The sequence below is a fragment of the Danio aesculapii genome, chromosome 16 (genome assembly GCF_903798145.1).
Source record: "Danio aesculapii chromosome 16, fDanAes4.1, whole genome shotgun sequence".
Classification (NCBI taxonomy): Eukaryota; Metazoa; Chordata; class Actinopteri; order Cypriniformes; family Danionidae; genus Danio; species Danio aesculapii.
The window spans coordinates 860253-879402 of NC_079450.1; the positions used below are offsets into that span (position 1 = coordinate 860253).

Genomic DNA, 19150 nt, shown 5'->3' on the forward strand with positions numbered 1-19150 from the left:
TATGCATTACATTACGATTACTGTGCTCTAAAACCAGGCTTTTCAGCTTTTCATTGTTCAACTACAGAGTGAAAAAGGAGCTAAATAAGTTACTCTTATTACACAATAGTTTGTCCAGCATTTACTTTGTACTAATAAGCATGTAATTTACATACAGCTGCAGTGTTTCCATTCAGATGATTAGGTGTGTGTGTGTGTGTGTGTGTGTGTGTGTGTGTGTGTGTGTGTGTGTGTGTGTGTGTAAACAGAAACTGCCCATTCCCTTTACACACACACACACACACACACACTCTGCACCTGCTGATCTGATCTGATCTGATCTGTGTGACACTTGGCAGACATTCTCCACATGTTTCTACAGTGATTCTCCACTAAGGAATGATGGAGAAAATGACGAGGCTTGCAGCAGAACTCAGGTAAACATTCTCTACACACACTTCACCAACTACACATCTGATTTATCTGAGGGATGAAAGGTCATACAAGTCTAAAGGTCATGGTATTGTGTTTTATTTTTCATTTATTTAATTAATTACACTGAATAAACACAAGCATAGCAAATATTTAGATTATCCTGTGTAAATCATTTAAAATAAATGTTTGCATCACCATTTTGTACTATTCTGTAGTAAACCACTGTAGTAAACCACTGCTATGGTAACACAGCTATATTAATAGATCTGTTGTGGTTATTCTATAGATGAATGACCGGGTTTTGAACATTCAGGATGCGCGCCCAGCAAGGTTGCAGAAAAACAGTGGGAGCGCTAGCATTTACAGCGAGGGAATGACATCTGATGCGGTACAGAGTTTGTTGTTGTATTAGAGATAAGATATATTGATTACATATTATATATATTATTTCCATAATGCTTTCAGTGTGTTATAACAGCTCGTCACCCAGTGATAAGCACAGTTATTCTGCAAAATTAACGTTAAAGTGAGCGGCGTTCATCTGACAGGTCCATTTGCGATAGCACCCTCCCAATAGATATTGGATAAGACGAAATGACCAAGCATCCAGCCCCAAATATACAATCTCACTGAAACTCCAAGTGATTTTACAGGAGAGAAGTTAAAGATCTACAAGTGTTTGGATGCCTACAGTGTTGTTCTGTGTGGTCATGTGCAGGAAATAATGCTCCATGATGACCAGATTCAACACTATGTAGAGCTAAACACCGAGGTTCTGCCTAGCCAAAGACAAGGAAAGAAGACGGAGCTGTACAAGGCCTGGGTCATCATCAACAAGCAGAACTACTGCATTCTGACAGAGAACTGCTCCTGTACGGCAGGGGATGGGGTATATGGTTTTGTATTCGGACTTTCTCCTTAATATAATTTCAGTAAAGTTTTATTTGCCAACTCTAAATAGCGAAATCATATTAGCAGTCAATGACTATCACAGTACAACAGTGTTCACAGTCAATTAAACAGTGTTAATGTTGTTTTCAAGTCACACTTGCAGGTTATTTCAGACCCAATATTCAAAGTGCCGTGGTAAACAATATAAGGAGTGTGTCACACGTTGTCACTGAATGAATGTGTGAATATAAAACCAACTTTACCTCCCTACTGAAAAAAAAAAAACAGCTTAAACCAGCCTAAGCTGGTTGGCTGGTTTTAGCTAGTTGACCAGCCTGGCTTTAAAGGGGTTTTGGCCTATTGGAGACTGACCAGCTAAAACCAGCTTGACCAGCCTGGTTTAAGCTGGACATAGCTGGTTTTGGCTGGGCTCCCAGCCTGGCTAAGCTGGTTTTTGCTGGTCTTCTCCCGGCCTGACCAGCTAAGACCAGGCTGGAAATGGCTGTAATGCAGCCTGGAAGTGGCCAAAACCCCTCTTAAACCAGCTTGGTTGACCAGCTAAAACCAGCCAACCAGCCTAGGCTGGTTTTTTCAGTAGGGCTTCATAACTTACACTTTCACATTTCACTCTGAGCATTCAGTGTCCGCAGTTTAATTCACCATATTTAACTGTTTTCGCTGAAATCATTTCTGCAATCAAAAACAGTAATGTGTCTGATTCAGCAGAGCGTGACCTTACCTAATATCACATGAGAACTGCAGAATCCAGCATTTTTAAATAGGTCCTCACTCCATTCAGCTCCCCCTTTTTTTTTTTTTTTTTAAAGTTTATTTGTGTGCTTTTTGCTTTTTATAAAACTACAACAAAATACAGAAGGAAAAAAAGCAAACAAAAAAAACACCCAATTCAATACACTACAATATAATGCATATAAAATACAATACATAAAAAACACTAACCTATGACAGAACAACCGAACAACAGAACATAGAGGGACAAATGCACATGAAAGCAAAATATAATTTAGCTGGTCAGGTAATGCATAAATAAGAGCAATTATCAAGTAACGTTATGTTGTTGTATCACCAGAAAAATGCATTATCCTGACTATATTTTTTTTGTCAAATAATAGTTTGGGCACATTATTAAGAATATTATAGATTATAAATAGTGAATAACTGTGAATACACTCAATCTTTAATTACTATATTATTGAAAGGGGTTATTGGTTAGCTTGTGTTTCTCCTAATGCATTAAGGTGTTCTAATATCTGCAATTTGTCATTATTGACATAAAGCAAGCATGTTTACGATATCTCTACCCCACATACAAAATTTAGGTATTCAGCTCCCTTTTAGCCAAAGACGTCTACAGTTGGCATTAAAACAGGGGGGTGTACGATAAAAGTTACTATACATATCGAATTTGACATCCTACCGCACAGCACCATGTTTGCTATTGCAGCCGGTCTCTTTTGCAACCGGGGACCCGTGTGACGTAGGTTGGTAATTCATCTATAGTTGCTATGGTAACACAACTATATTAATAGATCTGTTGTGGTGATTCGACAGTTGCTATGGTAACAACTATATTATTCGATCTGTTGTGGTGATTCGGCAGTTGCTATAGTAACACAACCATATTATTCGATCTGTTGTGGTGATTCGACAGTTGCTATAGTAACACCACTATATTAATCGATCTGTTGTGGTGATTCGACAGTTGCTATGGTAACAATACATTTCTTTCATTTAAATTCTGCTTTTTAACCCAACAGTAATAAACAAATGACCCAAACAACTATTGGGTATACTATACTTCGACACAGTAGTAAAATGTAAAGTATTAGTTTTTTCAGTACAACACTGCAGTATGCTGGAGCATGCATTAACAGTGTTTTAAATACTCTAATATATACAGTATAATATAATACACTTTACTATAGTGTGATTCAAACACTAAAGTATTTTAGATGTGGGTCATGAACTCAAAAAATTTATATCATCAATGACTCAAGTGTGTTAGTAAAATTAAAGATGTGTTATTATGACTTAAATGCCAATGATTCACTTCAGCGCAGCAGACTGATTGAAGTGTGTGTGTGTGTGTGTGTGTGTTAGTCCCCCGCAGGTTGATCAGGTTTGTCCGCTTCAGGAATGCTGGTGAACACTGACTTCTGGACTCCTGAGTTTCCTGACAGTAAAACACAGAGGATGTCCAGGACAGTGGAGGTAGTCAGCCATGGGTCAGATATGGGATTGAGTGACTCCTGTATGGAAAAAGTACTATACAATAATGTTTCTGTAGTTGCTATGGTAACAACTATATTAAGTGATCCGTTTTGGTGATTCTGTACTTGCTATGGTAACAACTATATTAGTTGGTTGTTGCTAGATCGGAATTTCCCATTTATTGTATTTTATTAACGTCTACCCCCACCCCAACCCTAAACCCAACCGTCACAGTAACGTAAAAATAATAATTATTATTATACAATGTCATTAAAAATACTGTTATATTAATGTGTATATCACACTTCTGGCCGGCCGCGTATCCGATTTAGACTTTACCATATTGGTCAGGTGTGATTCTGAAGTTGCTATGGTAGCAGCTATTCGATCTGATGTAGTGATTCTTTAGTTGTTATGGTAACAACTATATTAATTGATCTATTTTGGTGATTCTGTAGTTGCTATGGAAACAACTATATGCTATGGTAACAACTATTAGTCAGGTGTGGTGATTCTGTGGTTGCTATGGTAACACAACTATTTTAATCGATCTTTTGTGGTGATACTACAGTTGCTATGGTAATAATAATAATATTAATAATTCTTTACATTTATATAGCACTTTTTCTGAGCACTCAAAGCCCTTTACACAATGGGGGGAATCTCCTCATCCACCACTAGTGTACAACATCCACCTGGATGACGCGACGGCAGCCATATTGCGCCCGACCGCACACCACACACCAGCTGATTGGTGGAGAAGAGACAGAGTGATGACGCCAGTTATGATATGGGGATGGTTAGGAGGCTATGATGGACAGAGGCCAGTGGGCAAATTTGGCCAGGATGCCGGGGTTAAACCCATACACTTATTCCAAGGACATCCTGGGATTTTTCACGACCACAGAGAGTCCTCGGGACCTCGGTTTAACGTCTCATCCGAAGGACGGTAAGGATGAAAGATGGTAAAATCAAATATTTTAATCATAATATAAACATGCTGTTTTTTTAATCAAAGTTTGATTCACTTTTTTCAAATGCATTTTTAACCCAATTGTTGGGTTACCACATCCCAGTGTTATGTAGTGCAGTAATAAATACAATTGACCCAATACTCTAGTTTTTACAACTATCGGGTATATTATAGTACAATACTCCACATTTTACTGTAGTAAAAACTAAAGTATACTACGGTATTTGCTACACTGCAGTATGCTGGAACATTCACTACCAAAGAGTTGTAGATACTACAGTATAATGCACTTTACTATTGTATGACACCACCTGTAGAAACAGTCTTCTCTCCATCTGCACCACACACTTCACCTAAACTCCAGCTTACAAGCACTCAATAAGGAAAACAATGAATGTACCACAAGTCATGTTGCACTACTTGTTTGTTTGTTTGTTTGAGCTAAAATAGCTCTTAGATCCTGCACAGTAGTGTTCTGTCTTATGTAAAAGCGCTTGTATAGTCTGTCTCAGGGTATGTGTCTAGTTTAAGTATTTATAGCATATACTGTATATACATAGTTGAAGTCAGAATTATTCGCCCCCTTTGAATTTTGTTTTCTTGTTTAATTATTTCCCAAATGATGTTGAACAGATTTAGGAAATGTTCACAGTATGTCTGATAATATTTGTTCTTCTGGAGAAAGTCTTATTTGTTTTATTTCAGCTAGAATAAAAGCAGTTTTTAATTGTTTAAACAACATTTAAGGTCAATATTATTAGCCCCTTTAAGCTATATTTGTTTTCAATAGTCTACAGAACAAACCATCATTATACAATAACTTGCCTAATTACCCTAACCTGCCTAGTTACCCTAATTAACCTAGTTAAGCCTTTAAATGTCACTTTAAGCTGTATAGAAGTGTCTTGAAGAATATCTAGTCTAATATTATTTACTGTCATCATGACAAAGAGAAAATAAATCAGTTATTAGAGATGAGTTATTAACACTATTATGATTAGAAATGTGTTGGAGAAATCTGCTCTCTGTAATACAGAAACTGAGGACAAAAATAAACAGGGGGGCTAATAATTCTGACTTCAGCTATATATACAGTTAGTTTACTGCTGCACTATATCAGTTGTGTATAGGTTTAAAATGGCTCAAAAATAGTCTTGTGTTTATTTTTATGATTGTTTATTTATGTAGCACCCTTTGTGAGATACATTTCGTTCTACCTTTATGTTCACATGTGTAGCTCAATCACAATAAAGCTGAAGCTGATGATTCAGAAACACTGGTGTCATGAACTATAAACCTCTGATCATCAATGAATCAAAGCTTAAACAGCAGTGATTCACTTCAGCGTGTGTGTGTGTGTGTGTGTGTGTGTGTGTGTGTGTGTTTTGCAGGTTGATCAGGTTTGTCTGCTTCAGGAATGCTGTTGCACACTGACTTTGTGTGTGTGTGTGTGATGAGAAAGAGAGACTCTTGATCATGTGAGTGTTTTTCCTGACAGTAACACACACACACACAGTATGTCCCGGCATGTGGAGGTGGTCATCAATCCCACGGATCAGAGCCATGCGCCAGTGTTAGTCTCCGAATCCACCACAGGAGATCCACCCGGAGTCACCGGATTCCTGAAGATCAACCCAGCTGCTCTCGGGGTAAACCTGTACTGGGTTAAACACCTTTAACTAGTCCTGCGAGAGTGCTAACTAGAAAGCACGATCTAACCCATCTCTCTGTGTGTGTGTGTGGACTGCAGTGGCTGGAGATCCTGACCGGCGGAGCTGCGTTTGGACTGGTCTTCTGGAATTATGAGCGGATGCTTTTAATACCGGCCTGCTTTGTGAGTTTTTATGGACTTTTCAAGTCATGTTTGCTTGTTTTCGGGCCAGATATGGATAGATTTAACATTGGGTTCTGCTTTTCAATTCAATTTAAAGTATACTTTTTAACCCAATGGTTGGGTTTGTCTATATTTGTCCCAGTGTTTGGTTAAAACAACCCATTTCTTACTATGTAGTGTATTTTTTTTTTTTTTTAATTTTTTTATTGGGTTTTTCTCAACATTAAAACAAGACATTTAAACATCTGAACATCACATTACGACTAAACAACTCAAGGATAACATACAAAACTTTAAAATGATAATAACAGTAAGAAAATTTAAAAATAAATAAATAAATTAAAAAAAAAATTATAATAAATAATAATAAATAATAAATAAATAAATAAATAAAAACGGGGTAAATGTAGAGTATAAATATTGACATACAATATCAAAATGAAATTGACTGTTTAACCTTAGTGTTTTATTTAAGGTCTATTCTGCTGTCAGGTCCACTTGGTTGCAAAAGTGTAGAAAAGGGTTCCAGATGCTATAAAAGTCTTTTAACTTCCCTTTGACAATGTACGTTAGTTTTTCCAGAGCAAGATTACAGGACATTTCCTTGATCCATTGATTAGAAGAGGGCCTTTGAGTCTCTTTCCATTTTAATGCTATAACGCGCTTGGCCTGCAGCAAACTAAAATCTATTAGTTTGCGCTTCTTTGTATGCACAACCAAAGTACTTGGGTACATATGAAATAAACACATTTTGGGGTCGAGAGGAACATTTTCCTCTGTTAATTGACAAATTAAATGAATAGTCTCCTTCCAGAATTTCTGCAACTCTTTACATTTCCACATACAATGATAGAGTGTACATCTTTCTTCTCTGCATTTTGTACACCAGTCAGGAATATTTGAATTGAATTTATTTAGCTTTACTGGGGTAATGTATGTTCTAAAAAGCCATTTATACTGCAGTAGCCTGCATCTAGTATTGATACTATGGGTTTGGGCAAATACACATGATTCTTCCCATTCTTCCTTTGAAATATTTTCCTGGAGATCATTTTCCCATGCAGATAGGTAAGATAGAGAATTTTCTTTTGACCCCTCAAGAAGTAAATTATAAAATGAGGATAGGTTACCCCTGCTGTTCAAGTGCTTTAAGGTGTGGTTCTCAATGGTTGACAGTGGCGGTTCTGTATAAGTTTTCATTTGAGAATACACAAAGCTCCTAACCTGTAAGTATTTAAAGAAGTGATTCTGAGGGAGGCCATGTAGTGTATTTTTGAAGTCAAGCAGGAAATTATTCACCCCCCCGGCATGTTTGTTTTTGGCTGGAACTGACCCAGGCTTCTTCCAAAAGATAATAAGACGATGAACGAGGCATAATTGTGAAAAAACTATATTTCTCAGCTTTTATTTACATTTGAAGCCAGGGGTCTGACTTCTAGGCTTGATTGTATATCAGATTGATTGTATGATTGGAAAATAAAATATGAACCGAGAAATATACACTCTAAATTGTATTACTAAAGTTGTATTAACTTGATGTTGAGTCATACACTCACCAGCCACTTTATTAGGCACACCTGACTAGTACCGGGTCAGACCCCCTTTTGCCTTCAGAGCTGCCTTAATCCTTGGTGTCGTAGATTCAACAAGCTACTGGAAATATTCCTCCATATTGACATGATAGCATCACACAGTTGCTGCAGATTTGTCGGCTGCACATCCATGATGCCAATCTCCCGTTCCACCACATCCCAAAGGTGCTCTATTGGATTGAGCTCTGGTGACTGTGGAGGCCATTTGAGTACAGTGAACTCATTGTCATGTTCAAGAAACCAGTCTGAGATGATTGGTGCTTTATGACATGGTGCGTTATCCTGCTGGAAGTAGCCATCAGAAGATGGAGACACTGTGCTCATAAAGGGATGGAAGAAAATCTCCCCCACACCATTACACCACCACCACCAACATGAACCGCTGATACAAGGCAGGATGATCCATGCTTTCATGTTGTTGAGGCCAAATTGTGAGTCGAGCATCCGAATGTGGCAGCAGAAATGGAGACTCATCAGACCAGGCAACGTTTCTCCAATCTTCTATTGTCCAGTTTTGGTGAGCCTGTGTGAATTGTAGCCTCAGTTTCCTGTTCTTAGCTGACAGGAGCGGCACCCGGTGTGGTCTTCTGCTGCTGTAGCCCATCGGCCTCAAGGTTGGACGTGTTGTGTGTTCAGAGATGCTCTTCTGCAGACCTCGGTTGTAACGAGTGCTTATTTGAGTTACTGTTGCCTTTCTATCAGCTGGAACCAGTCTGGCCATTCTCCTCTGACCTCTGGCATCAACAAGGCATTTGCGCCCACAGAACTGCCGCTCACTGGATATTTCCTCTTTGTCGGACCATTCTCTGTAAACCCTAGAGATGGTTGTGCGTGAAAATCCCAGTAGATCAGCAGTTTCTGAAATACTCAGAGCAGCCCGTCTGGCACTAACAACCATGCCACGTTCAAAGTCTCTTAAATCCCCTTTCTTCCCCATTCTGATGCTCGCTTTGAGCTGCAGCAGATCGTCTTGACCATGTCTACATGCCTAAATGCAGTGAACTGCTGCCATGTGATTGGCTGGTGTACCTAATAAAGTGGCCGGTGAGTGTATATAATAATAGTAATTAATTTAAATTGCATTTAAACCCAACAAATGGGTTTGTTCATATTTGACCCAGATTTGGTTTAAAACAACCCAGTGTTTTTGTAGAGTGATTAAATTAAGTTTTTGTCACTGAAAGCGCAGTTCTTGAAATTCTGACTTTTAAAACTGAAGTTCGGTGACAAAATAACAACAAAATCACAAAAATAAAATTGATATGTCCAAATATGGAGAAACCCAGCACTGAAATCTGACTTGTGGAAAGGTTTTGTTTTGTGAAATGAGCTTGTAGATGTAATGGGATGGTGAATAATGTTCTTGTTTTCTCATCTGTGCTGTTTCTGTGTGTCTAGTTGATTTTAGTAGGTGTTATAACGGCTACAGCTGCGTGTACACGAAACCCCTGTCTGGTTAGTAATGCATAATCTGATTATCATATATATCTAAAGTTGAATGAAGCGCATGCAGAGCTGGGAGTGGTGGATTATATATAATCTGGATTACAGTACATCATCAGATTACAGAAATCAAGAACTTGTAATTAGAATAAATAGACTAAATAATTAGACTGCAGTTCCTTTTAGATGGATTACATGATTACATATTTACACAATGGCAGTTCAAGTTTTCTCTCTCTCTCTTTTTTTTATGTTTATACGTTTTAGTAGGACCAGCTGCTTGGATACATTCATAATTCTTCATGTTTGCAATAACTTATATAGTTTGCTGTTTTTCATTAATGCTGTCACATAATAGTGTTTTTGAAGAATTGTTTGCTATTGCTGTGAGTTTCATGATTGTCAATATTGTTTTTGTAATGTTGCAGTTTTCTCTATTCACTTAATGTTCAGTAAATGCCTGTGATTGTGTATTCGTTGTTTCTATCAGTAAACTGTAACAGTGAGGTATATTAGTGAGTATTGTGAAGTAGTAACTGTCTATCATTACACTTGAAATAGAAGCTGTTTAGGCTCTTGTTGCTGATAAAGACTCAAGCTGTTTAATTTCTTTCTGTAAAAATATTACAAAATTGTCCCGCTTCAATATATTGGACATACAATTAGCGATACTATAAAATAATCTAAATGTAATCTCAAAGTAGTTAGATTGCATTACCATAAAAGTAATCTAAAAATGTATCTAAATGTGTCGGCGCCAGTGGTGTAGTGGTTAGTGCGTCGACACATGCACTCCGGTGCTCACGGTGACCCGAGTTCGATTCCCGCCTTGCAGTCCTATGCCGATCCTTCCCCTTTCTCTGCTCCCCATGCTTTCCTGTCAATACTCTCTACTGTCCTATACAATAAAGGTGAAAACCCTTAAAAAAAATTGTATCTAAATGTAATCCAAAGGTAGTCAGATTACAATACTTTTTGTGAAGCATTCAAAATCTTGGCAGCATTCCTTGGTTTAGATTATTTGATTCCTTTCATGGTAGTCTAAATGTAATCCAAAAGAAGTCAGAATACATTATCATAAAAGTAATCTAAATGTAATGCAAAAGTAGTTAGATTCCATTACTTTTGTATTAACATTTGGATTACTTTTATGGTAATGTTAATCTGACTGCTTTTGGGTTACGTTTGTAGTAACATTTAAATTACTTTTTTTGTAATCAAAATGTAATCCAAAAGTAGTCTGATTACGTTACCATGAAAGTAATCTAAAATTTAATATAAATGTAATCCAAAAGTAGTCAGATTACATTACTTTTGGGGTAACTTTTAGATTATTGGCAGCATTCCTTGGTTTAGATTCTTGGATTACTCTCATGGTAATCTAAATGTTATCCAAAAGTAGTCAATTACATTGCCATAAAAGTTTTCTGAATATTGTTACAAATGTAATCTAAATGTAATCCAAAAGAAGTCAGAATACATTATCATAAAAGTAATCCAAATTGTAATGCAAAAGTAGTCAGATTAAATAATGTTTGTATTAACATTTGGATTACTTTTATGGTAATGTTAATCTCACTGCTTTTGGGTTACGTTTGTAGTAACATTTAGATTACTTTTATTGTAATCAAAATGTAATCCAAAAGTAGTCTGATTACGTTACCATAAAAGTAATGTAAAAATTGATATAAATGTAATCCAAAAGTAGTCAGATTACATTACTTTTGGGGTAACTTTTAGATTATTGGCAGCATTCCTTGGATTAGATTCTTGGATTACTCTCATAGTAATCTAAATGTTATGCATTAATGCAGAAGTAGTCAAATTACATTACTTTTGTGGTAACATTTAGATTACTTTTATAGTAATGTAATCTGACTACTTTTGGATTACTTTTGTGGTAACATTTAGATTACAATAACTGTAATCTAAAAGTAGTCCGATTACATTAACATAAGTGTAATCTAACAGATTATATTGCTGACTATTTTTGGTAATTAGTTACTGATTACATTCAGAAGTAATCCACCCAGCTCTGCACACAGATATTAATATTATTAATAATATTGCATACATCAGTGTGGTAATGTGGTCTTTGTGTTGTTCAGGTGGTCACATCTCAAGCTCTGAATCTGCTCAACATCTTCAGCGCAGTGGCCGTCATCATCTTATTCTTCATTTTATTTTATTTGGCGTTTTCTATACGTGTGGTAAGCCATTTTTTCTGCTGATCTAAACTCTTAAGTCCTGTTCACATCATGCATGATAACCATAAATATACTGATTAATACAGATGTCTAAAAATCGATCTGAATATAAAACCACAGCAGAGTTCAGAACATAACTAAGGATAAAGATGTAGAAAAATGAATAGTTTTACTCTTTAAAAATAAATAAAATAACGTCAAATTGTTTTCCTTAAAGTGACCTATTTAATTAGGGCTAAAGATTGTAATACGTTACTTTCCTCATACACTAGAAACGATATTGTTAGGTTCACTTTGCTCTAGCTGATTAACGATAAAACAATATCAGCCGGTCAGAATCCTTTTAAAATATAAAGAGCTTGTGCAATTTAAAACTACAGATGACATTTGAGAAGCTCTGCTTGATGTTAAGCATTCTTTTCACAGATTATTTAAAGATAATCACTATCTTAAAAACAATTGGTAAATAATTACAAAACAATGCATGGAAGTTAACCAAGCCAGACTCGCAAATTGAAGTATAAATATAAAAGCACCTCAGGTCTGTTTCCTCCTTTTAAAATGTTGGGGAAAATAATTAGTTTTTATTTCATTAAATTGAATGTGATGGATAAATTCACTATTTTAATTAGATTACACAAGCTGGATTCAATGGTCAGATGCGCTAGAAACTCACTGAGGAAACCTTCTGGATAAAAGGGACTCAATGCAAAAGAAAAAAACTGACTGATCGCTAAATTCACAGTTTGATTAGATTACACGAGCTGGATTCACTGGTCATATGAGCTAGAAACACACACAGGGGGGGACACCTGCTGGATATAAGGGGGTAATGCAAAAAGAAAAGCATAAACTAAAAATAGATCATTATAGTTTGCAGTTGTAGACCAGTATAGCTGTAGTTATTCAAGATTATTTGCACATAGTTTTTTTTACAGTAATGATTGTTCCAAAGCCGCTTTAAAAAAGGTGCATGTTATTATATTAGTGTTATCTTGATGATTCCTGTATGTTTGATAACTTGTTTCTGATTGGTCTGCTTGTAGTTTTTGGCTCACCCTTTGAGCCCGAAAGACATGGCGTTTATTAGCTGTAATGTTCTGGGCCTCGTCTTCTCTCTCATCATCTTCGCCACCTCCTGCTGCTGGTGTAAATCGGTAAAACTACATTCATTTCTTTGACTTTACTCAATATCACAATGTGCACATCTGCAATATTTACATCACAGGACCACAATATAGGCCTGTCATGATATCTATTTTTTGTTGTACAATATATTGCACCAAAATATATTGTGATAAACAATATTATCGTCATTTTAAGACCATTCTATGCCACTCATTATTATATAATGCCAGAATTACAATATAATATCATCACAATGCAAGTCCGCTCTTCAAAAGAACACATCATATTTTATTCTTATGAATCTTTCATTTATTATACTCATTTTAACAATTTCATAATCAGGAATTGGAATCAGAATGTGAAAACGCAAGTCCTAAATAAATAATAATAAATGTTAACAATAAAGAGCATGGTAAAGAGAAACAGAGGCTGCGATATCTGCTGCCAGATCTACTTTCAGCTGTCAGACTCCCACATGAAAATATACCATAGTAATTTAAAGTAAATACTAGTGTTAATGAACCGTCCTGACACTGACATCTCCAATAGAAATAGAGATGCTGCACAAACCCCTCAGCTGGAATTGGTGCTTATGTATGGGCGATATATATTTCATCACAAAAAATGCTAAAAGTGCACATGTTGATTATTGTGACAGGCCTAAATAGCCATAACAGACTGAATGTTTAATATCTTTTTGACTGTATGTGAGAATTGCAGGAGTTTAAAGCATTTAGACACAAAGCATATTACAGTTTGTAACTTTAATAACAATAAACAGTTTTGAATGATTAATATAATATATTTTACATTAGAATTGTTTAGTTTCTGGATCTGAACACTGTTGGATTCCCAGAAAACCTTAAAGCACAGTTTATTTCACTTTTATCTTTGAATTTATATATGCTTGTAGTTAATTATATTTCATGCAGATGTAAGGCATAAAAAGACTCTAAATCAGAATCTAAATCAGTCTAAAGTAATGAATTCTTTTTAAATAGAGCTAGTCAAGTCATCTGGTGAAATTATATTCATATTGCAGTATATATTGCAGAAAAACAAAATATTGCAATTTCGGATTTCCAATATGGTGCAGCCCTAATAGTAAATGACGTGCTGTTGAATATTGGAAAGTAAAGCAGAGAAGCTGTTACTTATGTCTAATATTATCATGTGACCTCAAGTCAACTATTCTGCTTCTGCTTTCTGTGTTGTGATTTCTGACTGTTGTAGCTGTGAAATATCTCTAATCATTCAGCAGAGTGATATGGAGCTGTAATGTGCTCTATATCTGCCAGAACTACTTTAGCTGTGCCTTTATCTGACAATAACCAAACATCTTAGACCAAAAATCAGCATGAGCTCTGCTGCATTCTGATTGGCTGATGGTCATTCTGTTTTTCTTCTCCTCCAGAGGAAGCGTCTGATGGTGATCCACATGAGTCCAGTGCCTCCTGCAGTGGTCAGCGATGATGTTGTTGATCATCCGCGGCCAGTCTTTTCTCTTCCAGCCTACAGTCCAGTGCCGACCTCAGAACCACCGGCATATGAGGTGCGTTCCATTGCAGGAATGGCTCTATTAGAGTGATGGCATGTGCTGATGAAGTTCACATTTACAGATGAAGTCAGAATTATTACCCCCTGTTTATTTTTTCCCTCAGTTTCTGTTTAACAGAGAGCAGATTTTTCCAGCACATCTCTAATCATAACAGTGTTAATAACTCCTCTCTAATAACTGATTTATATCCTCTTTGTCATGATGACAGTAAATAATATTAGACTAGATATTCTTCAAGACACTTCTATACAGCTTACAGTGACATTTAAAGGCTTCACTAGGTTAATTAGGGTAACTAGGCAGGTTAGGGTAATTAGTAGGGCCAGACGGAGTCTGCAGACATTTTTTTGCTATTTCTGCGCAGAATTGTGTTAAAAATCTGCGGATTTATGCAGAATTATTTTGGGAGTATCACAACTAAAAACTTAATATGTGAAACAAAAAATAATACTTGTTTAACTTTTATTTAATGTTTACAATGCTAATACAATTAGATAAACTTTATTTGGTAAATAAAGCGAGTCTCTCATATAATATCTCTACTAAAAGACAGAAAATATTACTGTACAAACTGTATTGTAAATAAATCAGATGAATATTTGTCATATTCAGATCATATTAGTCAATAATATTACTGAAATTATATAAATATAAATTTAAACATTTACACAAGCAAGAAAACAGAATGAATGATGGGCTAATAATCTGCGGATTTCTGCGTGCGCAGATTCCATGTGGGCCTAGTAATTAGGCAAGTTATTGTATAATGATGGTTTGTTCTGGAGACTATCGAAAAGAAATATAGCTTAAAGGGGCTAATAATATTGACCTTAAAATGGTGTTTAAACTATTAAAAACTGCTTTTATTCTAGCTGAAATAAAGCAAATAAGACTTTCTCCAGAAGAAAAAAATATTATCATACATACTGTGAACATTTCCTGAATCTGTTCAACATCATTTGGGAAATAATTAAAAAAGAAAAAAAAATTAAAAGGGGGGCTAATAATTCTGACTTCAACTGTACATTCATGCATGCATTTGGCAGATGGGTTTGTGTCGAGCTGCATGATGCTGGCAGAATATGCGATAACATTTCTTGCAATGCGCTTGATGCACAGCTAGTGTTTTTCAGCTTAGATTAATTTGACTATTTTCAATTTCTTATGGTTCCTTTTACAGGAATTTGTTGTAATGCAATTACAATATAATCAGTTAAAATACTGTTTAAATGCTAGCGCCTTCAGGATCAGCAGGCGAGCACTGAAACTCCAATGTAAACAATGGGGTAAAATAACTATAAAAAAACATATTTTAAAGACATGGTGCAGAACATTGTATTTTAATGCAGTGCTTCTTATCTGCTCTGAGACCCACTTTATATCGTATCTCAGTCAGGCAGTGTAGATGAAAGACTTTTAAAGAAAACAGACCTTAAACATGGTGAATTTATCATTTGATGACAGATTGCCAGAAACAGCGCAGTGAAAATTAAAGGTCCTTGTGCATATAGCTCATATAATATTGAGGGATGCTATTTCTATTAGCTATTTGTAAATCATTGTCTCACACATCATTTAAGTGGCTAAATTGGAGAATATATATTATTATTTTATCACATTCATGCATTTGGTAGATGATTTATATAGAGCTTCATGATACTGGCAAAATATGCCAACTTGTTGAGTTTTATGATGATGTTTCTTGCGATTATAACATTTCCACAGAGAAATTGTATTTTATTAGCTATTTTATTTATTCTTTATTTATATAATGATCAATCTACACTCTCAGAAAAAGGTGAGTGGTGGTATAAATAATGTTCCTTAAGGAACAGTTTTGTACCTTTTGTAAATGTTTGTACAGTAAAGTCCTCTAATGATACTGTTCTCTACCTCTTATGGTACAGTTGAAATGAAGGTACACAATGGTTCTCATTAAAAGCTACATAAGTGTTTTACAACTCCTCCTTTATTACAATATCTATGAAAATAAATATGACTGGAAAGGCAAAGTGATTTTATGAATAATTTCCATATTAAAACATGCATCATCTTTTAAAAGCACATGTTTTAGGAAACTCATAATCATTCATTAAGTTCTAGAATGCAAAACATCTTGTAAAAGGTATTGTAAACTACACATGTACGGCCTGTTTAATAAACATTTGGTAAGCGTTTTGTGATAAATACAGTTTCATTATTGATATCTGCATCTTTTGTCGTTTGCTTTCCGCTACACACGTGAGCTGGTGAAAGTCCTGCATATGCAAAGTGTTCATGCAGACATTGTAGTGTTTTAGTGTTAATCAAACATTGTGCACATCTCAATACAATACTTTAGTTAATTCCATTTCTATTTTAAAATTAAGTCAAATAAATGAACTCAAATGATTACAAAGGTATTGTGTGAAAGGGTCAAATATTTAGCAAAAAACAGATCTTTTGATTTGTTAAAGTGTTTTTATTCTTTATTGTAAATGGAAAAGGTGCATTTACACACAAAGAAACTTTTAAAAAACATTGTTTAAAAATGTGTTTGATATTTCATATTTTCCTATTGCAAATAAATTGATGCATTTTGGATAAAGCAAAAAGCCTTTAAATAGTTCTTGAAGGAACACATCTGACACTGTTAAGGTACAAAGTGTCTTATCACTGTAATTGAACCTGCATGGATCAGATTTGTACCTTTGATGGAGGAACCATCTTGTATCTGCAGGTTTTAAAAACCAAAGGTACATTTTGGTTCCCCAAAAATCGTGTCCTTAAAGGTAAAAACTGCAATGGTACAAATCTGTTTCTTAGTCTTAAGGTACAATTCTGTTCCATAAAAAGGTTCTGCCCCAGTAATAGGGGTACCTTCTTTGGTACAGCATTGTACCATTATTTTCTGAGAGTGTAAAATAAACATGTATAGATATTTTTCTCATCAAATTGAATTTAGGCTACCTGTACCTTTAAATGCAAATGAGCTGGTTTCTCCCCTGATTTTGCATCACAGGTGTCCTGTAAATAATAAATAAATAAAATGAAATGGACCAATTGTGGTCAATTTAAAGGCATAGTTCAGCCAAAATTGAACATTTCCTCACATTTAAATGATTGTAGACACAAAACAAGATGTTCTGAAGAATGTTCAAGAAACGTTTTAGAGCCAAAGTAACACAAAACTGCTATGATAGTCAATGGCTGTTTTTTCTTCAGTAGATCTTCATTTGTGTTGAACAGAAACTCACACAGGTTTAGAACAACAGTAAACGATGACAGAATTAGCATGTTATGTGTACTGTCCCTTTAAACACTATATTGGTGTATTTTTATCCAGGATGAGCGGCGTTCGACTCTATCTCGGTCTTCTGCTCCGCGGTGGGACAAGAGACGCTGGATTGAGGATCTGCAGAACAACAGGAGACCCTTACAAGTCTGAACACAGGCACTATTTACACACAATCGTGCTCTAAACTAGAGCTTCAGTCACCTTTATTTAATATGAGATCATGGAAGAGCTCAGTTCAGAGCCTTTTCTTAGTATAACTTTTATTTGTTCCTCTTATGCACCATCAGGACCAACCGGCTGTGCAATATGACCATACATATATTGTATGGACAGAATAAAAAGTTAATATTATTTAGTTTATATCATAATACACATTGTTTACAGTAAAAATTGTCTTTATTTATATAAGAGCAATATTTCAGAAGAGCGTCGAGAGAACGCTGCAATCTTTAAAATACAGCGTTTACATTCTGCATTTTATTTAGTGATATTATGTTAGACGTGTAATCATTAGCCTTTTAAAAGTGTTTTATTTTATTAATATTTATTTATATTTCTACATTTTTAATCAAAGATTTGCTCTGAAGTTCTAAATAAAGTGAGAAATATGATCACATGTAAATGAGGACGCTTCTATTTACTTTAATATGTTAAAGAAATCATCTACATGTGGTCAATTTATACTCCATATTAAATCTGAATTGACAGAAATGGTACTATATTGGGATATCAATCATTATCAGGATGTGAGATGTCTTATATATTGTTTGTAATATTTTATTTAACATTTATAAGATGTTTAATTTGATGACTTGTATATTGCGACATGTGATTTTTGTCTTACTGCCAGCCCTGGTTTGCATGAAGTATGTTGAAAATACAGATTATTTCAGTCAATCCGTGACTTAATTTCAACCGAAACATGTAGAGAGAGGGGGTGGGGCATAAAGTAGCCACTCCCCCTTTTAAAAAACAGCCAATAGCTTTTGGTTTTTAATCACAGCTCTGCACCATAGAACAATAGTGTTTTAACGGGGGTGGGGCATGTCAGACACTAAAGAGTATTTGATTGGTCAGAAGATTTGATGATAGGTAAGAGCTGTGAGGTGACGACATAACAGTAGATTTAGTTTTTATTTATATTATTATATTTATTCATAATATTCAAAACTTTCAACAAACAATTGCATGTTTTTGTGTTGTAAATGTGAATTTTGGAGCACACTAGATTATAGATATAATTAACTAACGTCTTAAACACTTTATTTTAATTTCACTTGGGCTAATAGTAGCGTCTAAAGCATAGGTCTCAAAGTGGATTCCTGCAGGGCCACAGCTGTGCTCCATCCCTAATCAAACACAGCTGATCCAACTTATCAAGGTGTTCAAGACTACTAGAGACTATTAAGCAGGTGTGAGTTGGAGCTAAACTATGCAGACTGCGGCCCTCCAGGAATTGAGTTTGAGACCACTGATCTAAAGTGTAAGTTAGTTCACTTATTCAAAGTTGTACTTGTATATGAAAGAAAGCTTTTCCCCACTGTAACTAATGATCAACAGCAAAAATGACAGATTCCCCAACAGGGAAAACCAGAAACAAT

At 35.4% G+C, this 19150-nt stretch overlaps 1 protein-coding gene across 1 annotated transcript; it reads left to right on the top strand.

Annotated features, from left to right (window-relative positions):
- The first annotated feature begins 5973 nt into the window (after window positions 1–5973).
- On the top strand, window positions 5974–18053 carry LOC130243458 (uncharacterized). Its single transcript, XM_056475634.1, has 7 exons — window positions 5974–6159; window positions 6261–6344; window positions 9335–9391; window positions 11488–11589; window positions 12633–12743; window positions 14129–14266; window positions 17598–18053. Exons 1-7 carry the CDS (start codon window positions 6028–6030, stop codon window positions 17697–17699), a joined length of 726 nt encoding a protein of 241 aa, XP_056331609.1. The 5' UTR covers window positions 5974–6027; the 3' UTR covers window positions 17700–18053.
- The last annotated feature ends 1097 nt before the right edge of the window (window positions 18054–19150 follow it).